The following is a 12,422-nucleotide window of genomic DNA, read 5'->3' as shown; positions in this document are numbered from 1 at the left end:
TTAGATACAGAGTAAAGCTCCCTCTACACTGTCCCATCAAACACTCCCAGGGCAGGTACAGCACGGGTTAGATACAGAGTAAAGCTCCCTCTACACTGTCCCATCAAACACTCCCAGGGCAGGTACAGCACGGGTTAGATACAGAGTAAAGCTCCCTCTACACTGTCCCATCAAACACTCCCAGGGCAGGTACAGCACGAGTTAGATACAGAGTAAAGCTCCCTCTACACTGTCCCATCCAGCACTCCCAGGGCAGGTACAGCACGGGCTAGATACAGAGTAAAGCTCCCTCTACACTGTCCCATCAAACACTCCCAGGGCAGGTACAGCACGAGTTAGATACAGAGTAAAGCTCCCTCTACACTGTCCCATCAAACACTCCCAGGGCAGGTACAGCACGGGGTTAGATACAGAGTAAAGCTCCCGCTACACTGTCCCATCAAACACTCCCAGGGCAGGTACAGCCGGGTTAGATACAGAGTAAAGCTCCCTCTACACTGTCCCATCAAACACTCCCAGGGCAGGTACAGCACGGGTTAGATACAGAGTAAAGCTCCCCCTACACTGTCCCATCAAACACTCCCAGGGCAGGTACAGCACGGGTTAGATACAGAGTAAAGCTCCCTCTACACTGTCCCATCAAACACTCCCAGGGCAGGTACAGCACAGGCTAGATACAGAGTAAAGCTCCCTCTACACTGTCCCATCAAACACTCCCAGGGCAGGTACAGCACGGGTTAGATACAGAGTAAAGCTCCCTCTACACTGTCCCATCAAACACTCCCAGGGCAGGTACAGCACGGGTTAGATACAGAGTAAAGCTCCCTCTACACTGTCCCATCAAACACTCCCAGGGCAGGTACAGCACGGGTTAGATACAGAGTAAAGCTCCCCCTACACTGTCCCATCAAACACTCCCAGGGCAGGTACAGCACGGGTTAGATACAGAGTAAAGCTCCCTCTACACTGTCCCATCAAACACTCCCACGACAGGGACAGCACGGGTTAGATACAGAGTAAAGCTCCCTCTACACTGTCCCATCAAACACTCCCAGGGCAGGTACAGCACGGGTTAGATACAGAGTAAAGCTCCCTCTACACTGTCCCATCAAACACTCCCAGGGCAGGTACAGCACGGGTTAGATACAGAGTAAAGCTCCCTCTACACTGTCCCATCAAACACTCCCAGGGCAGGTACAGCACGGGTTAGATACAGAGTAAAGCTCCCTCTACACTGTCCCATCAAACACTCCCAGGGCAGGTACAGCACGAGTTAGATACAGAGTAAAGCTCCCTCTACACTGTCCCATCCAGCACTCCCAGGGCAGGTACAGCACGGGCTAGATACAGAGTAAAGCTCCCTCTACACTGTCCCATCAAACACTCCCAGGGCAGGTACAGCACGAGTTAGATACAGAGTAAAGCTCCCTCTACACTGTCCCATCAAACACTCCCAGGGCAGGTACAGCACGGGGTTAGATACAGAGTAAAGCTCCCGCTACACTGTCCCATCAAACACTCCCAGGGCAGGTACAGCCGGGTTAGATACAGAGTAAAGCTCCCGCTACACTGTCCCATCAAACACTCCCAGGGCAGGTACAGCCGGGTTCGATACAGAGTAAAGCTCCCTCTACACTGTCCCATCAAACACTCCCACGACAGGGACAGCACGGGTTAGATACAGAGTAAAGCTCCCTCTACACTGTCCCATCAAACACTCCCAGGGCAGGTACAGCACGGGTTAGATACAGAGTAAAGCTCCCTCTACACTGTCCCATCAAACACTCCCAGGGCAGGTACAGCACGGGTTAGATACAGAGTAAAGCTCCCTCTACACTGTCCCATCAAACACTCCCAGGGCAGGTACAGCACGGGTTAGATACAGAGTAAAGCTCCCTCTACACTGTCCCATCAAACACTCCCAGGGCAGGTACAGCACGAGTTAGATACAGAGTAAAGCTCCCTCTACACTGTCCCATCCAGCACTCCCAGGGCAGGTACAGCACGGGCTAGATACAGAGTAAAGCTCCCTCTACACTGTCCCATCAAACACTCCCAGGGCAGGTACAGCACGAGTTAGATACAGAGTAAAGCTCCCTCTACACTGTCCCATCAAACACTCCCAGGGCAGGTACAGCACGGGGTTAGATACAGAGTAAAGCTCCCGCTACACTGTCCCATCAAACACTCCCAGGGCAGGTACAGCCGGGTTCGATACAGAGTAAAGCTCCCTCTACACTGTCCCATCAAACACTCCCAGGGCAGGGACAGCACGGGTTAGATACAGAGTAAAGCTCCCTCTACACTGTCCCATCAAACACTCCCAGGGCAGGTACAGCATGGGTTAGATACAGAGTAAAGCTCCCTCTACACTGTCCCATCAAACACTCCCAGGGCAGGTACAGCACGGGTTAGATACAGAGTAAAGCTCCCTCTACACTGTCCCATCAAACACTCCCGGGGCAGGTACAGCACGGGTTAGATACAGAGTAAAGCTCCCTCTACACTGTCCCATCAAACACTCCCAGGGCAGGTACAGCACGGGTTAGATACAGAGTAAAGCTCCCTCTACACTGTCCCATCAAACACTCCCAGGGCAGGTACAGCACGGGTTAGATACAGAGTAAAGCTCCCTCTACACTGTCCCATCAAACACTCCCAGGGCAGGTACAGCACGAGTTAGATACAGAGTAAAGCTCCCTCTACACTGTCCCATCCAGCACTCCCAGGGCAGGTACAGCACGGGCTAGATACAGAGTAAAGCTCCCTCTACACTGTCCCATCAAACACTCCCAGGACAGGTACAGCACGGGTTAGATACAGAGTAAAGCTCCCTCTACACTGCCCCATCAAACACTCCCAGGGCAGGTACAGCACGAGTTAGATACAGAGTAAAGCTCCCCCTACACTGTCCCATCAAACACTCCCAGGGCAGGTACAGCACGAGTTAGATACAGAGTAAAGCTCCCTCTACACTGTCCCATCAAACACTCCCAGGGCAGGTACAGCATGGGTTAGATACAGAGTAAAGCTCCCTCTACACTGTCCCATCAAACACTCCCAGGGCAGGTACAGCACGGGTTAGATACAGAGTAAAGCTCGCTCTACACTGTCCCCATCAAACACTCCCAGGGCAGGTACAGCACGGGTTAGATAGAGAGTAAAGCTCCCTGTACACTGTCCCATCAAACACTCCCAGGGCAGGTACAGCACGGGGTAGATACAGAGTAAAGCTCCCTCTACACTGTCCCATCAAACACTCCCAGGGCAGGTACAGCACGGGGTTAGATACAGAGTAAAGCTCCCTGTACACTGTCCCATCAAACACTCCCAGGGCAGGTACAGCACGGGTTAGATACAGAGTAAAGCTCCCGCTACACTGTCCCATCAAACTCTCCCAGGGCAGGTACAGCACGGGCTAGATACAGAGTGAAGGACTGTACTCTACGAAGAGATAGAAAGGGCGGTTAGTCCTACTTCCCTGTCCTTTCCTCATACCCATTAAATGTTTCTTTTTGAAATATTCATCTACTGTGTTTAATGTGTATATAAAAGCTCTCTCACCTCGATCCATCACTCCAGACCGTGTCTGAGGTGAACAACACCCCAGCTGTTGTCTCAGAGTTTAGGAATGGAGCCTCTTTTCTGACGGGCTGTCATTTGAACCTTATGGTTTGATTGCGACTGCCCTTTGGGCTCTCACTTGGGCTCCCTGCCCCTTTGAGTCTTGCTAGAAGTGGCTCAGAATTACATAGGATATACGGCACAGAAACAGGCCATTCGGCCCCTCGAGCCCACTCTGCCATTTAAGGAGATCATGGCTGATCATCCAAATTCAGTACCCTGTCCCTGCTTTCTCCCCATATCCCTTGATCCCTTTAGCCTCAAGAAATATATCTAACTCCTTCTTGAATATATTTAATGACTTGGCCTCAATTGCCCTGTGTGGTAGAGAATTCCACAGGTTCACCGCTCACTGGGTGAAGAAATTCCTCCTCATCTCAGCCCTAAATGGCTAACCCCTTATCCTTAACTGTGACCCCTGGTTCTGGACTCCCCGGCCATCGGGAACATCCTTTCTGCATCTAGTCTGTCTAGTCCTGTTAGAATTTTATAAGTTTCAATGAGATCCCCTCTCATTCTTCTAAACTCCAGCGAATATAAGCCTAATCGACCCAATCTCTCCTCATATGTCATTCCGGCCATCCCAGGTATCAGCCTGGTGAATCTTCGCTGCACTCCCTCCATGGCAAGAACATCCTTCCTCAGATAAGGCGACCAAAACTGCACACAATACTCAAGATGTGGTCTCACCAAGGCCCTGTACAACTGCAGCAAGACATCCTTGTTCCTGTACTCAAACCCTCTCGCTATGAAGGCCAAAATACCATTTGCCTTCTTAACCGCCTGCTGCACCTGCATGCTTACCTTCAGTGACTGGTGCACAAGGACACCCAGGTCTCGTTGCACTTCCCCTTTTCCCAATCTATTCGTTCACATAATAATCTGTCTTCCGGTTTTTGCCACTGAAGTGGATAACCTCGCATTTATCCACATTATATTGCATCTGCCATGCTTCTGCTCAATCACCCAACCTGTCCAAATCATACTGGAGTTTCTCTGCATCCTCCTCACAGCACACACATCCACCCAGCTTTGTGTCGTCTGCAAAATTGGAGATATTACATCTAGTTCCCTCATCTAGATCATTAATATATATTGTGAATAGCTGGGGTCCTAGCACCAATCCCTGCGGTACCCCACTAGTCACTGCCTGCCACTTGGAAAAAGACCCGTTTATTCCAACTCTTTGCTTCCTGTCTGCCAACCGGTTCTCTATCCAAGTCAGTACCTTACCCCCAATCCCATGTGCTTTAACTTTACACGCTAATCTCTTATGCGGGACCTTATCGAAAGCCTTCTGAAATTCCAAATACACCACATCCACTGGTTCTCCCTTATCTATTCTACCAGTTATATCCTCAAAAAATTCCAGTAGATTAGTCAAGCATGATTTACCTTTTGTAAATCCATGTTGACTTTGTCCAATCCTGTCACTGTTTTTCAAGTGCTCTGCTATTACATCTTTTATAATGGACTCTAATATTTTCCCCACTACCGATGTCAGGCTTACCGGTCTATAATTCCGCGTTTTTTCTCTACCACCCTTTTTAAATAGTGGGGTAACATTAGCTATCCTCCAATCCATGGGAACTGTTCCAGAGTCTATAGAATTTTGGAAGATGACCAGCAATGCATCTACTATTTCTAGGGCCACTTCCTTAAGTACCAAAGGATGTAGATTATCAGGCCCTGGGGATTTATCGACCTTTAATCCTGTCAATTTCCCTAACACCATTTCCCTACAAATACTGATTTCATTCAATTCCTCCCTCTCATAATACCCTATGTTCCCCGACATCTCTGGGAGGTTATTTGTGTCGTCCTTTGTGAAGACAGAACCAAAGTATGTATTTAATTGGCCTGCCATTTCTTTGTTCCCCATTATAAATTCCCCTGATTCTGACTGCAAGGAACCTACGCTTGACTTCACCAATCTTTTTCGCTTCACATATCTATAGAAGCTTTTACAGTCAGTTTTTATGTTCCCTGCAAGCTTACTCTCATAATGTATTTTCCCCCTCTTAATTAATCCCTTTGTCCTCCTTTGCTGAATCCTAAACTGCTCCCAATCCTCAGGTTTGCTGCTTTTTCTGGCCAAATTATAAGTCCTCTCCTTGGATGTTATGCTATCCCTAATTTCCCTTGTTAGCCATGGTTGAGTCACCTTTTTTGTTTTATTTTTATGCCAAACAGGGATGAACAAATTCTGTAGTTCATCCATGCGATCTATAAATGTTTGCCATTGCCTATCCACCGCCAACCCTTTAAGTAACATTTCCCAATCAATCCTAGCCAACTCGCTCCTCATACCATTGTAGTTTCCTTTATTTAAATTCAGGACCCAAGATCCTGAGTCAACTACTTCACTCTCCATTTTAATGAAGAATTATAACATATTATGATCGCTCCTCCCCAAAGGGCCTCGCACAAGAAGATTGCTAATTAATCCTTTCTCATTACATAATACCCAGTCTAAGATGGCCTGATCTCTAGTTGGTTCCTCGACATATTGGTCCAGGAAACCATCCCGTATACACTCTAGGAATTCCTCCTCCACAGTATTGTTACTAATTTGGTTAGCCCAATCTATATGTAGATTAAAGTCACCCATGATAACTGCTGTGCCCTTATTGCACGCGTCTCTAATTTCCCGTTTAATGCCATCCCCAACCTCAGCATTACTGTTTGTGGGTCTGTATACAACTCCCACTAACGTTTTCTGCCCCTTGGTATTTCTCAGCTCTGTCCATACAGATTCCACATCATCAGAGCTAATATCCTTCCTTACTATTGTGTTAATCTCCTCTTTAGCCAACAATGCTACCCCACCTCCTTTTCCTTTTTTCCTGTCCTTCCTGAATATTGATTACCCCTGGATGTTGAATTCCCAGTCTTGGTCACCCTGGAGCCATGTCTCCGTAATCCCAATTATATCATATCCGTTTACATCTATTTGCGCAGCTAATTCATTCACCTTATTACAAATGTTCCTCGCATTAAGACACAAAGCCTTCAGGCTTGATTTTTTAACACTCTTAGTCCTTTTAGAATTCTTATTTACTGTGGCCATGTTTGATTTACACCCTTGATTTCTCTGCCTTCCACTTTTGCTTTTCTCCTTCCTGTCTTTTGTTTCTATTCTTGCTTCCCTTTCCTCTGTCTCCTTGCACAGGTTCCCAACCCCTTGCCATTTTAGTTTAAACCCTCCCCAACAGCACTAGCAAACACTCCCCCTAGGACATCGGTTCCGGTCCTGCCCAGGTGCAAACCGTCCAGTTTGTACTGGTCCCACCTCCCCCAGAACCGGTTCCAATGTCCCAGGAATTTGAATCCCTCCCCCTTGCACCATTCCTCTAGCCACGTATTCATCTGAAATATCCTTCTATTTCGACTCTGCTCCACATATATCCTTCTATGCTCCACTCGAGCCTCCTCCCATCTTTCCTTATCTAAATCTATCAGCATAACCCTCGATTCCCTTCTCCCTCAGATGCTTGTCTAACCTCCCCTTAAATGCATCTATACTACTCGCTTCAACCACTCCCTGTGGTAGCGAGTTCCACATTCTCACCACTCTCTGTGCAAAGACATTTCTCCTCATTTCCCTATTGGATTTATTAGTGACTATCTTATATTTATGGCCCCTCGTTTTGGATTCTCCCACAAGTGGAAACATTTTCTCCACATCTACCCTGTCGAATGCACTCATAATATTAAAGACCTTTTAGGTCTCCTTGAAGTCTTCTCTTTTCTAAAGAAAAAACCCCAACCTTGTAGTAAATGGAAAGACAGTAGGTGAGGACAGAGGAGACAGGTTGTGATGGGTCAGCACTGATCGGGCTGGGGGCGAACCAGGCCCTTCTGACACAGTTGATCTGTAGAACCAACCACATAGAACACAAGTTTAGTCGTAAGTTAAGTTGTTGTTTAAATAACATTAAATACAAAAGAATGTTAGGCGACTTCTTTTATTCCCAGCTACACCCCCTCTTGCAATGGGCGTCCTGATGCTCGTTGCCGCCTACAGGTAGTCGATTGCCACTGACCGCCCCGGAGAAAATCGCAGAACTGGGTCACAATCTCCTGGTTGGGGGGAGGCGGGGCAGGTTGCTCAGTTACTGCCGCAGCCCCCAAACACCCCACCTCCTCTCTGGGCAAAGGGAGCGAGAGGGAGCGAGAGGATTGAATCCTGTCCAACACTGGCCCAAAGCGCTGTGACAAAAAACAACAGCAAACGCACTAAGGCAGGGCGCCAGCTCCGTGCCCATCTGCCAGTCTCTGAACGCGGGGCTTGGCGCCGTCCCGCTCAGTCCACCTTCCAGATGATAGCCTTGCTGTCCTGGGTCCCGCTCAACACGTACCGGTCCTCGGCCGAACACAGGGCTCCGATGGAACCGCACGGGGCTTCCAGCTCCTTCTCCAGCGAGTAGCTCTCCGAGTTGATGACGTAAATCCGCCCTTTGGTCCTGTCGGTGGTCACTCCCCCTCCAACCCAGACCTGGGGGGGCAGAGGTCAGGAGACAGAGGTCAAGAGGTCAGGAGACTGGGTTAGGCTCCCGGCTAACATACTGTGGGGTAGCGGAGATAGCAAACACCCACAATAAACACAACAAACACCGAGGAACCGTTTACATCATGGGTTTGTTTTCGGAGGGTGTGTTATCAGTTAAAAAATTAAACAACAATAAAATAGCGTAAGAGGAATCTGTGTGAATGATTTAACCGGTGTGCTACAGATTGAGGTAAACCCGCAAGCGATTGTGTCCAGTTTTTGAAGGAGGGGAGAGTGCGACAGGAGGGCACTTTCTCATCTCTTTATGAAGGAATGTGGTCGTCCCCTAACTACCCTCAATTGTATCAAACCACTATTCAAGGAGATGGACAACCTCCATCTTCTCGGGGTAACCATGGCTGGGCAATGAATGCCAGCCTTGCCAGCAACGCCCACATCCCGAGAATGAGTAAGAATACTCGAGATACTGGGACTATTCCCACTGAACAGGGACGGCCAAGAGGAGACTTTATTGAGTTTTTTTTAAATTTTGAAGGCTTTTGGTCGAGTGAATAAGGAAAGACGATGTCTGCTGGTGGGGGAACCAGTGACGAGCGACCTTCAATTTAAAATGATCTCTGAGAAAGAAAGGGGTTTGGAGAAATGTCTTTACACAGAGGATTGTTGGAGCAGGGAAGGTTTGCCGCAGGGAGGGGTTGAGGGAGAGACCATTGGATCTTTAAGGGAAAAGTGGATAAATAAAAACCCGATACAGGGCTATGGGGAGAGAGCGGGGCCGTGGGATTAGTTTGGGATTAATACAGGGCTATGTGGGGAGAGCGGGGCAGTGGGATTAGTTTGGGATTGATACAGGGCTATGTGGAGAGAGCGGGGCAGGGGGATTAGTTTGGGGATTGATACAGGGCTATGGGGAGAGAGCGGGGCAGGGGGATTAGTTTGGGGATTGACACAGGGCTGTGGGGAGAGAGCGGGGCAGTGGGATTAGTTTGGGATTGACACGGCTATGGGGAGAGTGCGGGGCTGTGGGATTAGTTTGGGATTGATACAGGGCTATGGGGAAAGAGCGGGGCAGTGGGATTAGTTTGGGATTGATACAGGGCTATGTGGGGAGAGCGGGGCAGTGGAATTGATACAGGGCTATGTGGAGAGAGCAGGGCAGGGGGATTAGTTTGGGATTGATACAGGGCTATGGGGAGAGAGCAGGGCAGGGGGATTAGTTTGGGGATTGACACAGGGCTGTGGGGAGAGAGCGGGGCAGTGGGATTAGTTTGGGGATTGACACAGGGCTGTGGGGAGAGAGCGGGGCAGTGGGATTGATACAGGGCTATGTGGGGAGAGCGGGGCAGTGGGATTGATACAGGGCTATATGGGGAGAGCGGGGCAGTGGGATTGATACAGGGCTATGTGGGGAGAGCGGGGCAGTGGGATTGATACAGGGCTATGTGGAGAGAGCGGGGCAGGGGGATTAGTTTGGGGATTGACACAGGGCTGTGGGGAGAGAGCGGGGCAGTGGGATTAGTTTAGAGCCAGTCCAGTAAAGAATTGGCAATGACACCACTTCCTGTTCCATGGCAAATTTTGATGATTTCTGTCTGAAAAAAGATCGTAATGTATATAAGGTTCTGTCAGAAAATGTTAGCAATTTAGTGGCAAGTTGTGCAGTTTTTGGAGTGGGCATCAACTAATTTCATGGTGGTCCTTTGGGCAGACCCAGTACCCATCTCCGTGAGGTTCGCTGCGGCCCTGTGTGGATGCTGTGTTGGTCGTTTAATAAAGCTGTTTAATATTATGAAGAGGTGGGACAAGGGAAGTAATGTTTCCAGTGATTGAGAGTCTAGAACCAGAGGACGTAGACAGAAGATTAAACTTAAGAGATTTAGAACAGAGAGCAGGAGAAACTTCTTTTTACACAGGGGGTTGTCAGTCTGTGGAATCCACTATCAGAGTTAGTGATTGTAGCAGAGACCATGACAACATTTAGGAATAGGTTCGAGAGGAGGTTGAAGGAAAGGGGGATAAAGGGAACTGGGGCAGCTCATGGGATTAGGAGGCCGCTGGTGCAGAGGGTGATCATGGACTGCTTTGGTCGAACGGCCGCCAGGAATGTGCCGGGGGCGGAACTTGCACCAGCCGGTCTGTCCCCGCCTGGGCTCCATCCCAGAACCCCGGGACAGACTCATTTATACACTCAACTTGTATCGCGGTCAGGACCTGCGAGGGGGGCTGGTGCCAGAGTGGATCCTCGCCGCTCTGTAAGACGGGCACCCAGGCTGGTCTGGCCGCTGGTGGAGACTTTCCCAATGATCCTCCACTCCCTCGATGGGGAGTCCCGTGTTTCAGCCACAATTAATCACTCTGGGAGTAGGGTTAGGGTTTGGGTTGGATTAAGGTAGGGTTAGTATTAGGGTTAGTGTTAGAATTAGAGTTAGGGTTAGTATTAGGAGTGAATTTAGGATTAGAGTTAGGGTTAGGGTTAGGATTTAGTTTGGGGTTAGGGTTAGGAGTTATTTTGGGGGTTAGGGTCAGGATTAGGAGTTAGCTTGGGGTTGGGTTAGGGTTCGGGTTCGGGTTCGGGTTAAGGATTAGGGTTAGTATTAGGGTTAGCATTAGTGTTAGAGTTAGAGTTAGAGTTAGGGTTAGGATTAGAGAAAGAGTCAGGGTCAGAGTCAGGGTCAGAGTCAGGGTTAGGGTCAGAGTCAGGGTTAGGGTCAGAGTCAGGGTCAGAGTTAGGAGTTAGTTTGGGTTAGGGTTAGGGTCAGGGTCAGGGTTAGGGTCAGAGTTAGTGTCAGGGTTAGGAGTCAGTTTGGGTTAGAGTTAGACATCTTATCCTGATTCATGCCACATTATTTTCTAACCTGTTTTTTGACGTGAATCATGCAAGCGATTTCTGTGCAGTCGGGCAGTGGGATTATTTTGAAGGGATTCTTTAGGTTGTCAGTTTTCCAGATGTACAGTTTCGCTCTCTGACTGCAAACCATCCACAGCTCATCTTTCTAGAACAGGAAATCAAACTGGGGTTAAACTGGAGCAATCCGGCGCTGGTCAGACCGCGGGTGGTGAGGGGAGGGGAAACGATAAAATCATTCACTGCGTAGACATCATTAAAGCAGGAAAACCCCAGACATGAAGCAAGTGTGCTGGGAGTAAAGATTCTACATTGATGCAGTGTCTTTCACAGCCTCTCCTGGCTTTCACTCCTGGCCGGCCTCCCACATTCTACCCTACCTAAACTTGAGGTGATCCAAACCTCGGCTGCCCGTGTCCTGACTCGCACCGAGTCCCGTTCGCCATCACCCCCTGTGCTCACTGACCTACATTGTCTCCCGGTCCGGTAACACCTCGAGTTTAAAATTCTCATCCTTGTTTTCAAATCCCTCCACGGCCTCGCCCCTCCCTATCTCTGTAACCTCCTTCAGCCCCACAACTCCCCCCGAGGTCTCTGCGCTCCTCTAATTCTGTCCTCTTGAGGATCCCTGATTATAATCGCTCAACCATTGGCGGCCGTGCCTTCTGTTGCCTGGGCCCTAAGCTCTGGAATTCCCTGCCTAAACCTCTCCGCCTCGCTACCTCTCTTCCCTCCTTTAAGACGCTGCTTAAAACCTACCTCTTTGACCAAGCTGTTGGTCTCCTGCCCTAATGTCTCCTGATGTGGCTCGGTGACAAAGGTTTTGTGTGATTACACTCCCGTGAAGCGCCTTGGGATGTTTTACTATGTTAAAGGCGTTATATAAATACAAGTTGTTGTTGCCTCTGGACATCCCTTAACAGCCAATGAAGTACTTTTTGAAGTGTAGTCACTGTTGTAATGTAGGAAACGCAGCAGCCAATTTGCGCACAGCAAGCTCCCACAAACAGCAATGTGATAATCACCCGATAATCTGTTTTAGTGATGTTGATTGAGGGATAAATATTGGCCCCAGGACACCGGGGAGAACTCTCCCTGCTCTTCTTCGAAATAGTGCCATGGGATCTTTTATGTCCACCTGAGAGAGCAGACGGGGCCTCGGTTTAACGTCTCATCCAAAAAACGGCACCTCCGACAGTGCGGCGCTCCCTCAGTACTGCCCCTCCGACAGTGCGGCGCTCCCTCAGTACTGCCCCTCCGACAGTGCGGCGCTCCCTCAGTACTGCCCCTCCGACAGTGCGGCGCTCCCTCAGTACTGCCCCTCCGACAGTGCGGCGCTCCCTCAGTACTGCCCCTCCGACAGTACGGCACTCCCTCAGTACTGCCCCTCCGACAGTGCTGCGCTCCCTCAGTACTGCCCCTCCGACAGTGCGGCGCTCC

General features: G+C 49.4%; 1 protein-coding gene across 6 annotated transcripts in view; it reads right to left on the bottom strand.

The window, feature by feature from the left end:
- Window positions 1–7,527: 7,527 nt before the first annotated feature.
- The window catches only part of LOC147108938 (DENN domain-containing protein 3-like), a 168,834-nt gene continuing 163,939 nt past the window's right edge, over window positions 7,528–12,422 (bottom strand). For 5 of the 6 annotated variants that reach the window (XM_086005898.1, XM_086005902.1, XM_086005901.1 and 2 more), the window contains 2 exons: window positions 10,993–11,130; window positions 7,528–8,122 (listed from right to left, as the gene is read on the bottom strand). In XM_086005898.1, the coding sequence (XP_085862024.1) occupies window positions 7,931–8,122; window positions 10,993–11,130 (330 nt within the window). In that variant the 3' untranslated portion in view covers window positions 7,528–7,930. Of the gene's footprint in view, window positions 8,123–10,992; window positions 11,131–12,422 lie in introns of those variants that run through there. The other variant, XM_086005903.1, reaches the window with a different exon arrangement.

Source organism: Somniosus microcephalus, chromosome 13, assembly GCF_052327205.1.
Source record: "Somniosus microcephalus isolate GS21.2 chromosome 13, FLI_Smic_1.0, whole genome shotgun sequence".
Taxonomy (NCBI): domain Eukaryota; kingdom Metazoa; phylum Chordata; class Chondrichthyes; order Squaliformes; family Somniosidae; genus Somniosus; species Somniosus microcephalus.
This window is presented reverse-complemented; position numbering and strand designations above follow the sequence as displayed.